General features: G+C 36.5%; 2 protein-coding genes across 2 annotated transcripts in view; one reads left to right on the top strand and one right to left on the bottom strand.

Moving 5' to 3' along the window:
• Nucleotides 1-16,001, bottom strand: part of LOC145683916 (synaptotagmin 1-like) — a 246,462-nt gene that overhangs the window by 196,130 nt on the left and 34,331 nt on the right. Inside the window, exon 3 of the mRNA XM_081755592.1 lies at nt 4,822-4,977. Within this exon, the coding sequence (XP_081611718.1) occupies nt 4,822-4,977 (156 nt within the window). The remainder of the gene's footprint in view (nt 1-4,821; nt 4,978-16,001) is intronic.
• Nucleotides 1-16,001, top strand: part of LOC145683917 (trypsin inhibitor-like) — a 472,745-nt gene that overhangs the window by 166,173 nt on the left and 290,571 nt on the right. The window contains exon 2 of the mRNA XM_081755596.1: nt 11,722-11,824. Within this exon, the coding sequence (XP_081611722.1) occupies nt 11,813-11,824 (12 nt within the window). The 5' untranslated portion in view covers nt 11,722-11,812. The remainder of the gene's footprint in view (nt 1-11,721; nt 11,825-16,001) is intronic.

Below are 16,001 nucleotides of genomic sequence, written 5' to 3' on the forward strand. Positions count from 1 at the left end.
TTAAAGGTTAAATTTTGATCAAAGAAAATTCCAAGATCTTTGATATACTTGGGAGAGCTTAATTTTGTCCCATCAATCGAATAAGTATAGTCTACATAACTATTCTTACGTGTAAAACGTAGGAAGTTACATTTATTTACATTCATTTTAAATTTATTTTTATTACACCATTCCATAATGTTAGTTAAGTCTTGCTGTACTTTCTCGCAATCATCAATTGAATCTACCTTAATATATATTTTGAGGTCGTCTGCAAATAGAAGACAGTTAGCATGTTTAATTCTAGTCGGCAAATCATTCACTGCTAAGAGAAACAAAAGCGGTCCGAGATTTGAGCCCTGGGGAACTCCTGACAAAGCATTGAACTTTTCAGAGATGCACCCTTTATAAACAACTGATTGCCTACGGTTACTTAAGTAGGAAGATATTAACTGTTTGTACTCTTGAGAAAAGTGGAAAGAGTTTAGTTTGGCTAGTAAAATGTCATGATCCACTAGGTCGAAGGCCTTAGAAAAGTCAGTATAGATTACATCCACCTGATTACCTTTATCTATCTCCGTTGAGATGTAGTTAGTAATTATGGCCAGGTTCGTGGATGTTGATCTATCTCGTACAAAGCCGTGTTGATATGTCGATAGCACGGGTTTCACATGATTTAGAACACGCTGATAAATAATCTGTTCAAATACCTTTGAAAATGGTGACAATACTGATATGGGTCTAAATTTATCTATATCTCTAGTTCCATTGGCCTTCGGTATCGGACAGATTATGGTTTCTTTCCACTTTTCTGGAAAAATTCTTGTCTTTACTGAGATATTCGCTATAATATGTATGGGATATTTAAGAATGTCCATACAACCTTTCAGTATATAAGGTGGTATGCCATCTGAACCACAAGACGTTTTTGGCTTCAATTTTCTTATCGCTTCTTCTACTTCTTCCATTTTTATTTCATTGAGTACTAACAGATCTAATGTATCATATACAGGCTTGTCAGGAGTGTGATGTTGTATATTATATTTAGCACCGACATCTGAGTATACTGACCGAAAATAATTAGCAAACGCATTAGCAATATCGTTGTTGCTTTTTAATTCCTGACCATTAAAGGTAAGAAACCCAGTTGAAATATGTTTAGTTTTACTTTTAATGTAGTTCCAGAAATAACAAGGGTCCGTGCCTATTTTATTTTCCGTTTCTAATATGAACGTTCTAAGAGCTTGTGATATTTCTAGTTTTATTTCCCTGCGCATTTTGCGAAACTCCTCCCTGTGAAATGAAATATTCCCCTTTCCACTTTTCCACTTTTCGTGATGATATGATTTTGCTTTAAGTTTTTTAATGATACTAGCCGTAAACCAGCACGGATAATTATGGTTAGTGAGTTTCTTAGGAGGAACACTTGCACCTAAAACGTTATGAAGTATTTCGTAAAATTTATCTACTACAACATCAACATCATTTGAAAGCTTAAGACAGTCCCAATTCACATTTGATAAATCATTATACATTTTTAAGAAGTTAGCCCTTCTAAAGTTGTAACCCTGGAAGTTATTTTGGGATTTCATTTTTGGTGGTCGTTTATATGACCATAAGATTACCAGTGCTGGATGATGGCGATCTTCGGACACCAATGACATTTCCGCTTTTTCAACTTTCACTCCTTCTATGTTAGATATTACTAAATCTAATGTACGATTATTTTCGTTTTCAACATTGTTATATGTACTTAGACCAAACAAGCTCATGAAATTATACAAACTTTTACAAGTACCAGTTGAATGCTCAAAAGAAAATGCCACTCCTGTTATTTCTGGAATATTAAAATCTCCAATACACAAGACAGCACTTCCCACAGAAATGTTGCCCTCAATGAATTGAAAAAAGTTTTCGTAAACAGCCATGTTTGAATCCGGTGGTATATAAACAGCACATACATATACGTTTGAAGACCTTATTGCTACCTTTGCTATTACACATTCAAATCCCCTATCATATGAAGCAACATTATAAACAGAGTGCACGTGCAGCCCAGCTACAACAACTCCCCCTCCTTTAGCCCTCCCAGTCAGTTCAAGATTCCTATCTTGGCGAAATACGGTATATCTTGAATCAAAGAATTCCGCGTTGTGTATACCATCACAAAGCCCACTCTCAGTTATTATAATTAAATCGTAATTATTTGCTAATACATTTGTATAGAATTCAAATTGTTTGCTACGTAGTCCATTCGCGTTTTGATAATATACAGAAAATTGTTTATTTTGAGCACTGCTTTTGTTATCAGATTTGCTGGAGGGACTAACAATGCAGCAAACTGAGTCATCCTTCTGTCAAGGTCGCCCCTTTCCCCTTCCCCGAGACACAGTTGATGCTCTTGTTTTTCTTGAAGGATGAGAACTAGAGGGTTGATTGTGGGGGGTAACTGGTTCACTCACCTGTGCTTCGGAATGACATTCCTTTGCCACTGTTGGCATCTCCAGATTCTGATCCTCTTTTGGACTCCACACACTTACTGCGGTATTAACAGACACTTCACTATTATTCACACACACTTCACTATTACTCACACGCACTTCACTCTTCGCAGCCTTTAATTCATTTAGTGTGTAAGGTTTGTTGTCTATATAGAGTTTATCAAACCGAAGCCTAACGTTCTTTCCGCGAGATTTCTCCTCCTTTAAAAACATGTTAAGTTCTCTTCGAGTCTCTCGAACGGCTCTTGAAAAGTCTTCCGTTATAACAACAGGAGAACCTTTTGCACGAAATGCATTTTTTAGAATTATTGTTTTGGTCTTATACGAAGAAAGTTTAGCAATGATTGGAGAATTTTGACCCTTCCCTAGACGATGTGCCCTTTCAATATCATGCGAACTAAGTTCGATTCCCAATTGTTCCTTGCAGAATGCTCTCACTAGGTTTTCAGATTCTTCCCACGTTTCATTGGGTTCTCGTCGTATGTTACGGAATATAATGTTGTTTCGTCTCGAGTGATTTTCCAGTTTGTCGATAGTTTCCCTATTTATTGCGACCTCCTGCCTTAGCATTTCATTGTCCTTCCGTAAGTTAGTTACTTCCTCCACTACATTATCCTTCTGCTTCTTGAAATCTCCTACCACGTCATACAGTCCCGTAATTTTCTTATCCATTTCTTCTAATTTCTTGAATAAGTCGTCCGTTGAATAAGGCCCAGGGTTTGTCTCAATGCCGCTAATAATTAGGAGAATCGCTACTACCGTAGTTACACTTATTATCACACCAAACGCAGCGTCATAGCACGGACCGGTTTCTAGTTTGCAACACTTCCCACGAGCGATACCTTGAAATAGGCCTATTCTTGCTCTCCAGCACTCCACACCAACACCCATATTTCACACCTGACTGATTTCTGGAGCTCAAGAAATACACGTCCGTCACGTACGGTGTCCAAAGCGTGTAACCTGTATTGAGGTATTTGGGTCACCAAAGATATTTACAAGCATCAGGTCCTACTTCCACACGCTTCCTATAATTATCATGAATGCAAAAGTTTCTCATTGGTATAAAAATGCAGAAAGCTGTGAAGACGGGTTGAACTAATTACTATGTAGGTTTTCACATAGTTTATTTGGTTATTGTACAAACCGCAGCATTGTTCTACGTTTTTGTGATTTGTTGCACTAAGAATGTTTCAGTGTATTCAGCTAAGTTATTATAAACTTTTGACTTTAATTTGTGTATATTTTTCTATACTAACGATCCTACTTTGTAAATACACAACTCATAATGTTTAACTCCTTAGAGCAAAACACCCCTTATGGACCCTAATCCTTTATCTTGTATTTTCTATTTTAATGAAAACAACGTAATTATGTCGTCATACCTGAATGGACATAACCATCTTGCTACCTTTCCACACACTCTATTCACTATTACCGATCATAGTATAGGAAAAACCGTAAAACACTAGTGGCCATATTAGGACTACACTTGTGACCAACAATGGACTAGTGTTTCAATGATGGACACTTTGCATTCTTTTCGTTTCTTTGAAATAACTTTGAATCTACTTTCTTTTTCTATTTATATGGCTGTTTATACGAAGCATGTCACTTCACGTATATAAACCTTCATGGGTATCATTGCAAAATCTTACATATTATCAAAACACAATAGATTAGCCGTTATAGGACTTTCTCCCCAAACTTGTATTAAGTAAGAATTACTTTCATAGAATATCCTAAAGAAAGGATAAAACAAAGTAAATATTTAACTTATAGCCTTAGAACCATGCGCTTAAGGACAAAGAAGAGGGATGATTAATGAAAGTGATCGATTACAAAAGAATTGATAGACTGATAGCATCAGAGGATGGAAGAACTCTGAATAAACCGACGAACACGATGTTTTCTACCAACCATCGACCTACTGAACTTAACATATGAGGTGAGCATTCTACTACTGAGCTACCGTACTCCTATTCTGAAAAAGGAATGAAAGCATAATTTACCTAATAACTAGCGTATTATTAAATAAAGAATTTACTTATTGAATTGACTTATTGAATAAAGAATTTACTGAAGTATTAAATAGATTCTTTGATAGTCATTATAGAAAATATGAGTTATCGAGCAATTATTTTGGCAACTTGAACTTTCCGATATTTAATATAAATTTACAATTCTAAAGCATGCTGCAATACTACTGATAGGTTACAATATGTGTCAAAGTTCATAAATCGACCGCAAGTTCATTACTGCAACAATAAGACTTAATCGAAAGTCTAATAACAGTTCAATTGCTAGCCTAAGACATTTCTTCTGTCTAATGAAGACTTACCTACAACAATGGCCACTAATCCCCAGAGGGGAATACCAATTTTATGTGCAACTTCATCTGCTAGTTCTTTTATTTGTTCCTTTGCCTTTTCTGCAGGGCTCATCGTCGGCGCCTCGGAGGGAACCACCTCGGAAGGAGCCGATGATACTCCTTCCCCTGAAATAATAAAAAATAATTATTTTCTTCTCAAATTTACACAAAATATTTGAATGTACACTTAAGAACGAAGTGTAACATTAATTGCAACATTTCAATTATACTATAGTTTTAATATATACTAGGTCGTATCAAAAGCAGAGGTCTGATTGAATTTTTAAAAAATGAAAAGCGAACATGCTTCTGTTTCGAAAGGTTTGCATAATTTCGATTTTCTATGTAATTATCAATGACCCATGAAATTTCTCGAAGGATATTCCAAACATTAGGTCATTAAAAGTAGTAGGGCTCCGCGAAGGAAATGGGGCTATGAAACTTACATATTTCGGTAAAATATGAGAAATGATGATTTGTGGATATACTAGACTTATTCGGATCATGGAATAGTTATGTCATGAATAGCTAAGATGTTCAGCGTTTTGTGTATTAATATTGCTCTTTATTGGGTTTAGTTTTACAGATTTCACAAAATATGGCGTGGGTCAATAAAACTTGACCCGCGACCCACTGGCCCACCACCCTCCATGACCCACTGTGACCCACGACTCACCATGACCCACTACCCACCGTGACCCACTCTCACCCATGATGCACCACGAACCACTGACCCACCAAAACACATCGTCAACTCTGACACATGATCCACGGCCTCTTTACCGACTAAAGAGTTTACACTTGTAATAAAACCAGGTTGTGAAATTCTAACTAATTGGAGTTTGAATTTCTACGGTCAATCGCTTAAGCACCGCTCTGTTACAATAACCATGGATCCGACTTTTACGATGTAAAATAGTAAAGTGTTTGTCGTGCTCAAAATTACAATGAATTTCAATTAAATTATCACGGTGTAATTATTTCCTTGTTGAATTATACTTTTCAGTGGATAAATGGAGGAAATTTGAAAGTTTCAAATCAAGGTAAGTAGACCAACGTACAGATGCTTAGATTACGAATTTTATATCTATTTTTCTCACAACTTTATGGGTTGATTGCACTGTGCTCTAAGCACTCCTTATAATAAACAAGCTTCAGCAATTATTATAGTAGAAAGCGCATGGTAAACATATATGGATATATGATGCGAAGCACTGTGTTTTCTGTTGAGTTGATTTTGAGTTTAACGTCCCTTTCAGCAGCGAAGCTATATGAGACGCGAACGTATGGATTAACGTGGAATCCGAACCACCTGAGTCCCGCCGGGAATCAAACCCGGCTGTATTTTTTCTCAATTTATTTCTCAACTAATATTGATCGTTTTCGATTATTCTTACAAACTAACCCACTATCAATTTACCATATATAGAAAGGGCCATCCATCCCCATAAACGAGAATGTTAAAAATGCTATGAAACGTTTTGTTAATTTTCAATAAAGTTAATATACTGAATTTCAACTCGATAAGTTTAACGGCTTGTAAGATACTCAATTCTTTCGCAAGTATTCAGATCTCCACTATCCCTTAGGATATTATTATAATGAAAGCAATATTATAACCTCAGTTTGGTTTAAGGCTTAACTATATGCCAAAAGCCATTTTATTTGACTGCAATGTGGCCGTGATGATTAGGCACGCATAATTACATTCTTTTTTATATAATAATTTATATATTACAATGATTCAAAAATTTATTTTTCCAGTAGATAGCTCCTCTAAAAACTCACGGACTGTGTATCTCGAAAGCCAAGTAGTAATATAAGTCCTATTACTATTATTACAATTACAAATATTAATATCCAAAAATGCCTCAAGTTCTTTTTTCACTTATAGATACTCATCTCAGGTAAGTAAACAGAAACAAATGAAAAAGAAAAATAGCAGCCTTGAAAGTAAAACATAGGCAAATTCACCAGTGTTCAGAAGCATATTTTTAATCACGGTCGACCCTACTCATAGGAGTCAAATACGCGGTTCTGGTTAGTTGGAGTTATCCGCTTCTCGTCACGTAGCATGAATATAGCAGAAATCAAGTGCATGTTACTAGCGGCCTTCGTGGGGAGCGTACTAGTGCAGTGGGCTAGTAATTATAATTGCTTTTGGTATGGATTGAAACGCGGACCAAGAAAAGTGTTTTAGTTTTATATTTTATTTTCTAAATTTTAATAACACGTTTTTCATTAAACTAAGATTAAAATAATATTCAAAAAGTGATTTACTTACGTTACGTTTGCAGTTTCGCTATACGAATCTACAGTAAAAGTAATAGTAATAGTATAATAAGAGTAGTAGGAGTAGTAGTAGGAACGGGTTAGAAGCCCCGCATTGCTCGTTTTCTTCCACCTTGACTGCCATGATATAAATTCAACCTCAACTGCTTCTTCAATTTTCTTCTTCTTCAATTCCAACAAAGTGACAGTTTACTTCTATTAGTACTATAATACACAATACATACAGCAGAAGGTTTGGACAATTGCAAACCAATCAGAAACGTGTTTTTAGTTTCTCTGGCTAGGGTCGAGGGTAAAAAAGCTATACTGTCCAGAAGATGCCTACAATGCAGTGAGCATAGTGGGTCAGAGAGGCTCATGGTGGGTGGTGGGTCGCGGTGGGAGATGGGTCGCAGTGGGTAACATGCTGTTGACCCAGTACCCACTGACCCACCGACACACTGACTCACTCCAACTATGGATTTGACAACACATAGAAGATGGAAGACTAAAAATTGCATGCTCACCATATGTTATTGTTTTACTTTAGGCAAGGGAAGCACGCGCGAAGAGTGTTTCTGATTTTTACTGTCCTCAGTGTTCCTCAGTGTTTTTTCCTTGTTCTTAAAGAGTTACTGGAAAAACTGTAAAAGTGAATAAAACGCGTAAAAATAGGAAACATAAGGTACTGACGGAGGTTCGTTAAATTAGTTAACTATTAAAAAAATAATCCAGTGTCCTGAAACACCAGATTCCAATCATTATGGGTATCTATGATGTCTTAAGTGGCTTAAGCGTTAGCTTCATAATGTTGGGGTCGTGGGTTCAATTCCGGCTGAGACAATTAAGAAAATATTTGTAATTTGCAATATTGATACTCCTTATGTATACTAACGAAAAATATTCCATTTCTCTAGATCTCAACTCTGACACGACTTCCTTCACAGGTGAAATGCCAACAACACAAAATTACATCATCCTTATCAACCTTGATTCGTACTGTTTGGGAACGTAATGTGTTTGGACAAAAATTGATGAATACATAAGAGCTAAACACGTGCTGCTGTAGCATGGGCCAAAAATGAGATTCTACTAATTTTTCCAACCTGTGCACAAATTGCAAATAGTGATCGAACTTACAACTCTAGTCACGAGACTGACCCTATTTAAAATGTCATCTCACCTTTCTACCTAGAAGAAGGGGGAAAAATGCATTATTGTTATCAGCTAACGAATATTTATTTTCCATTTCTTCTTGTCATAAAATAATAAATCTATCTGTAAATCCATTCATCTGTAAACCAAAAGAAACATCTGACATACTGTATATCTTTTCTGTTCCTATGAATATATTCGACTATGTTACTTTTTCTTTTCTTCTGTGGTAATAATAATAATAATAATAATAATAATAATAATAATAAAGGAATAACAGAATTATAATACCAATTATATAAACATTGCCTTCCCATACAGAAAAATTAAGAATTGCCACGACGGGATTTGAACCCAGCTAGTTGCAATGGGAGTTTCCTGCTTTCACATTTTTTTTAGTACAAATCGCCCCACTGGCACCTCATGCTCTTTCGACGTATTCCAAATACTACAGGGACACGAACACAGAAATACTGAGGACAGTTAAAATTCCTACTTTGCTCTTCAGAGGAATTCGAACCACTAATGGTTTGCGCCTCATGATCAGAAGCCGAACGCCCGAGATCACTCGCCAGTGCCACCGGTTCAATTTGCCACAAATTCCTCATAGGTATATAAGGAAATAAACTAGTAGTTATGGAACATAAACATAGAACTGTCTATTTCTACACGTGTTGATAGAATTCGAAGAATGTGAAAATAATTTCTGTCGTCTTTTCTTCTTTGGAAGTTAGAAATTATGGTAAAGAAGAAATGTAATGTAAATCGGAACCATCCCTGAAACCAATGACGTAGCCTCAATTTGAAGAACGTGTCGTGATATTTTCCTCATTGAGGAACGTCTCTATATTGTTTTTGAGTTAAACAAGGAAATCTCGAGTAAGTCATTAAGATACTCACACAAGCATTAGTATCTTGTTTATATTTTTCCATGAAACGATTGCAATTACGTATTAGTTTGGGTGGACTATGAAGTGGCGCGGTAGGTGACTGGTTAGTGCATTGAACTTCAATTTGGTAGACCCGGGTTTGAATCTCGGCCAGGCTGAAACTTTTTCAAGTGTTTCAATTTCAATGCACACTTAGTGTGACAAGCAAGATCTTCTCTTCCCTAGAAAGAAAAAGATGTTGGAATAAAGAGAATTGGAGAAGATCTGTCAATGGAGAGATTCATTTACAAACTTATTTCCATCAGTTGTTCTAGATTTGATATTTTCATCTACTTTCTAGTATTTTCTGATTCATGTGTGATCAGTGTTTTTATTTCTTTGAAATACAGTATATAATGAAATAATGCATTATATACACAGCAATATTGAGATTAGCATATGATGTTCATTGGACAACACACTCTGAACCAGAGAGATTCATCTTAGAATGAAGAAATGTTTCGTGCGTCATCTACTTACAAATTTACTTGCATAAAGACCTGACTCAGTGCTACCAACCGAGAAAAGTTACGTGTAAGTTGGATTGCATCTGTCTAGGCTTTCTCACAATTGCAAATGACCTGGACCCCAAGTAATGGAATTAGAGCACTTAGAGGGGAGATACTTTTGTGGTTCACTGTACGCGATATCTAAAATTCTATTGTAAACATTAACCTTAAATCAAGCCTCTGTGTCCGAAAACCGATGATTTACCAGTTCATGGAAGTGTTTTTTCACTTTGGGTTGTTTTTTTCTACGAACAGGGTTGACTTTCCACTTCGCACCTACAGATGTGACCTCTTGGTTTATTTGATGGCATTCTTCTCCTTTTTTGTTCAATTCCTCTCGGCTGTCTTTAAGAGTGCATAAAGCTTTCTCAAAGTCAATTTGTTTGGTTTGGAGACGTTGCGATGCAATGTTCAGTTGTGAAAATATTTTTGACAGCACGAACCTCTGAAACGCAAAATCGAAGGAATCCATTACTTTCGCCAATCGCTCTGCTTCTGATACATCGTAAGTCTTCTTACTTGTCAGTGAAGGTTTTCGGAGAGTTTTCATTACATCAGCACACCTCAAATTGATAGCTAAAATAGACTGATACCGTGAGGTCCATCTGGTTGGATTGAGCTTTTTTCAAAGTAATATCTAATTCTTCTGTTAATGATGACAGAATATCCCGTCTATTTATACTTTGGTCAAATATATATATATATATATATATATATATATATATATATATATATATATATATATATATATATAAATCCTGAAGCGTTGTGAAGTACCTGGGAACTTCTTTTACACCTTTGACGGCATTATTAATGACAAGATTTAGGTTTTGTACCGCGCAATGAATCTATATAAATTGTTCCTCAGTTTCTTGAGGCCTCTTCTGAATACCTGAGTAAGCACCATTCATCACAGCTCTGCCATCATATCCCTGCCCCCTGCATATTTTCACAGACAATCTCAATTTCTTGAAATGACTTTACACTAGAGTTGCAAGTCCGGATGCAGTTGGATTTCTTACATGTGAAAATCCTAAAAACATTTCTTCAATCTCGACCCGTCTAGAAACTTCGTTTTCTAAGTTATCGTTTACTTCTGTAAAATTTACATACCGAACAATGAAACTCATTTGATCTTTCTTTCGTACATCTTGAGTCGTATCAATGATTAATGAGAAAAATGGCACTCCTTTAATTTCCTTCAACAAATTAACTTCTAAGTTTGAAGACAGGCAATGGATGATTTGAATTTGAATATCGAGGTTGAGATACTTAGTCTGGCCTTTGGGTAGACTGATTACCAACGCCATTGTAGGATCATATTTAGCTAACAACTGTGCGAAAGAAAAAAGGCCATCGTAGCTTCCATCATGCTCTTTACTGCCTCAAAATGCTCATTTGTGTGGGTGTTAATGTGAGTGTAATATCGAAAAGTCTCTCCTAAGCCTAAGCCCAAAACTTTGCTTCAAACTTCCTTTCAGTCTCCAGTGAATCATCAGCGGTTTCATCCATTTTCCACTTATCAAAAACCAATCATGCTGAAATGTGGTTTTGAGATTTGCAGTGCTTTATTATTATTATTATTATTATTATTATTATTATTATTATTATTATTATTATTATTATTATTATTATTATTATTATTATTATTATTATTATTATTACCAATCTCCGATACCTGTTGTTCATTCACTTTTACTTTAAAAGCCCTTGGACCTCTTAGAGTCCTGGCCTCCTGCACCGCGGGGTCTTGTGGTTTATATAGTAACACTGATAACAATAACAACAAGGCTCGTCATTGCATTTGTAATAGTAAATGGCAGTGCATACAACTGAGTTTTGTTTCGTCAAATATACAAAGTTTAAGCAGACTTTTAAAAATGCGTGCAAATGCCTGTCTTTCTCCATTGAACCTACTACAGAGAGTATCATTTCTCCTTTCATTTCTATGTTTTGTATTTTGCTATTAGTTGCAATCTTCTAAAATAGCTCTGTTTTTCTTGCAGAGATCCATACCTCCCAGACGCCCCGAATACCAACTGATATGGAAAGAGAAGAGCTATGCGACCAAGTATTTCCCACCATATCATCTAGTGAATGATTGTATTGGTATGTAGTGGCATAGTATAACCTAGAATATTATGCTATGGAGACATTAAGGAAGAATTAATATAAGTAAGAATTAATATGCTTTCAAGGTTAATTTCTACAGAAGTTAGAAACAGGGCTGTACGAAGAAAGGTGTTTTTCTAAGAGAGTTTAGTGCCTGACGTGATGGAAAAGTAAAAATATATTTTGAGAATGATTGCTATGCATCCATGAAACTTGGTCCTTCAGGAAGGGGGAGACCAGAAAAGAAGTTTAGTACAATTGCAGAGAAAACAATGAAAAAAGGTATACAGCCTCTGATAGAAGAACATTCTACAGAAGAGATCCTATTAGCAGCTAAGTTTTCCGTTAGATCTTCAAGTAAAAAGGATGTCGCAGAAATTGTAAAAGGTATTATGCAATTTTCCCCGCGAAGGACAACAATATCTAAACAAGCTTTCAACTCATTTCCATCTGTACTCACGCCATACAGTGCCAAAGAAGCAATAGGTTTCCTAAGAGATAATGACTTACCAATATGTATATTAATATACGTATCGATGTAAAAGTATGATAACGATGTTTACCCTGCAAAGAAGCAAATTCAAGTGTTATCCAGCCAAAGAATCTATCACAGTTACGGAGCTCTCCGCTGAAATAAGACTTCAGGCTATCATGAACCACACGATTCAGCAACTAACAACTTGGCAATATAATGTCTTCTAACAGCGTATAAAAGATAATGATACACTGAAATCCTTATTCAACTGGGGTTGTGAGGGCGATAGCAACCAGAGGATGTATAAACAAGCATTCCAAAGTCAAAGCACAGTAATCAGTAATGTAGATATATTTGTTATTTCTTTGGTACCTCTACAGCTATACCTTCTTTCTAATGAGGAAGAAAAGAAGAATTCTATTGCAAAATCCTCGTTTCTCCTCTCCAAGATTTTGCCGACAGATTAAGTTATTATATGAAAAGAGCCAACAGAAAACGTGTAGGAGAGAGATTAGTATCATTAAAAGACAAATTCAGTCTTTGGAAACTTATGGTGTATGTATTAGTATCATCCTTAAACTTGTTTTGACGTTGATCGATACTAAGATATGTAGTTCTCTAACTGAGATGTTGGGAGGGAAATGTTATATTTGTGTAGCCACACTTAAAAACATGAACGATGTTGCGTTAAGATAAACAGTATCGAACATGAGACAATATGCATTTGGACTCTCACTACACATCAGATTTTTAAATGCCTTTCGTATCCAATTGATGTGAAAACATGAGAGATTAAAAAAGAAAAAGAAGACTAAGTCAAAGTTGTTGACAGGACACAAAATGTATAAAGGAAACCAAGAAAGTTCTGTCACTTTTTCACCTACCACCTTCGAACATCGATATATCACCTGAAATGTACCTGAAAGATCAAAAATTGTCCCCATCAGCATCGACGATCTTATGCCAACATTCTAGAAGGCCATGGATTCCATCGCGGTAGAACTTGGTGGGCAGTGAAGTGGAGAGGGTATCAAGTGCATTTTGCACCTCTACTAGGGATATGAACTGGTGTCCTCTAAGGCGATTGCCCAAGGAGAGGAGCAGGCGATAATTGGACGGTACAATATATGGCGAGTATTGCGGATGTAATAGTATTTTCCATCCAAAGTGTAGTATGGTGTCCTGGGTCATCCTAGCCACGTGGGATTTAACGTTGTCCTGTAACAGGAGAACCACTTTGCGATTCAGAAATGCTGGTTCCAGAGTTTTGAGTTTTTCTTGAACACAGTTCAATTGCTGACAGTACACAGTTTTATTGATGCTCTGACCAGGTGGTAGCAGTTCCCGATGCAGGATACCGCGAGCAGTCCAGTAAACGCACAGGAGAACCTTCTTCTGGTGCAGAAGTGGTTTCGGCTGTTTTGGAACCGTTTCATGCTAACCAATGATGACGGCACCGTGGAGCTTCGTAGAAGACCCACTTCTCACTACATGTCAACACCCTGTTTGGAAATGGCTCTTTCCTAGAAATGGCTCTTTCCTCAGACGAGACAACAAAGAAATACAGGTATCTGCTCGCGTTGCCTTCTGTCCCGAAGTCAAATCATATTGAACCCATGGACCCAACTTGAAGAGCTTCCCAAGTTCGTGGAGGTGCTGCCGAATGCTTTCTCCACTCACAATAAATTGTAGTCCAAGTTCCTCAAGTGTCTGGCCACTGTTTTCTCTTCAATTGCTGCCTGAAGATCTTCATTTCGTACACATGTGTTGGTATTCCGGCACGTGATACGTCTTGGAGTGTTTCTTCACGGTCCTTAAACTTGTTAAACCACCGTTGCACTGTACGGATATTCACGACACCCTCACCAAAGGCCTGGCATATCTTAAGCCCCGCTGCAGCGGCGTTTGACCCCAATTTGAACTCGTAGAGCATACACGCCCTTATGACGCTCTGTGGAGGTCCCATGTTCACTCTGTCCTTACGCAAGTTCACGGTGCAACTGAACTGCCACAACCAGGTAGTATGTTGGATATACCCACACCAAGAACTGACATTTGCCTTATCTCTATTCGCATTTAACTCATGGTATGAGGGCCAATTGAACACAGCCCTCTAGAAAAGCGACAGAACGTTCTTGGTTCCTTTACAGTAGGCCGATTTTCCTCTGAAATGAGCTTAAATGTTAATCAACCTAGATCTGGAGAAGTGGGGAATTCGAATGACGGAAATACTGCTAGGCGAGTAGTAGTCAATCCAGTCAAATCAGCTGAAATCACAGGAATTAGTGAGAACTAGTTAAGAGGTTTGGTATTATTTTGAGCGTAATTGCAACAGGTCTCCCTGTGGATCTGGCAACATTTGATCTACTTGGTGGATATTTCCTTCCAATATTTGTACACAAGCTTCTCAAATATGAAGGAAGAATAATATAATTTGCTATGCTTCCTATAGATATGTTTAGCGAAATATAAGAGGCGAGACATAAGCATATTAGAAGATACAGAGAGTTTCATGCAAGGAAGTCAGCTAGAAGTTACAATATTAAAGATATGTTGAATCGGCTTCTGTTAAATTTTATTCCATTAATAAGAAGAGTTCCTCCAGAAGCTTTGCCACCAGAAACTTGACAGTTAATATGGGAACCATAGCATCATCACATACCAATTCCTCAGGAGGAGGAGGCAGATGATGAAGATGATGTTACGATGTAGATATTTTTTTAGTAAAGAGAAATTTTATTATATTTTGCTTGGCTATTTGATCATTTATGAATTGCCATTCCATTCTTATATGAACAAAATTTTAATTTTCAAAATTCGTACGTGTGCTCTGTAAAAACTGTCACACTCAATTGCTCTGAATTTGTGCATGGAACTTCATACGTCAATGTCTGTTAAGCTTACGAAACTAAAGTAAAGAATTTTCATCATTATGTAATTCAAATAATTACATTTCATTACATTCCCAAAAGAAAATGAGCTAGATTCCATTTTTGTCTCATTGTGCAGCGGCTGGAATAATATTCATTACTATATAGAGACACTACTTCATATAAACTTACAGATTTACATTATTGAGTTGAGTTCATTTAGAGTTTAACGTCCTTTTCACAGCGAGGCTATATGAGACGGGACCCACTGATTAAGGTGGAATCCGAATCACATGAGCTCCCGCTGGGAATCGGATCTCCCACACAAAAGTGCGTACGCTAACCGCATAGCCATGGAGGAGCTCAGACTTACACTATTATAATTTATATTATGATTAATAATAAAATAGAACAAATGTCTTATGACGTCTAAGGCGTTCAGTAAAGTGTGTTGTAGAAGTTAAAAAGGTCGTGAACCACTGATCTATGGCGATGTATACAAAATAAAACTTTTAGCTTGTAAATTAAGCAGTATTATTATTATTCTAATTAAACATATATGTACTATCAATTGAAGTTACCATCAATTCATTGTAGGCCATAAACTGACATTGTGATTCAGATACTTGTCATTTGACATTGAATTTTCCAACATTTTTATTATTAAAAATATTTTAAGAAAATTGTTATTAATGCTGATCACCTATCCAAGAATAATGTTAGAGCACAGGTCTCTGAGGACAATTACAACCTCTATGAATGATAATTGAGCGTAGGCTCTTCATTTTTAACAGGTTGAACCCTCAGGCCAGGCAAAAACCCTGAAAGC

The sequence above is a fragment of the Thermobia domestica genome, chromosome 4 (genome assembly GCF_964235325.1).
Source record: "Thermobia domestica chromosome 4, izTheDome1.hap1.1, whole genome shotgun sequence".
NCBI lineage: Eukaryota > Metazoa > Arthropoda > Insecta > Zygentoma > Lepismatidae > Thermobia > Thermobia domestica.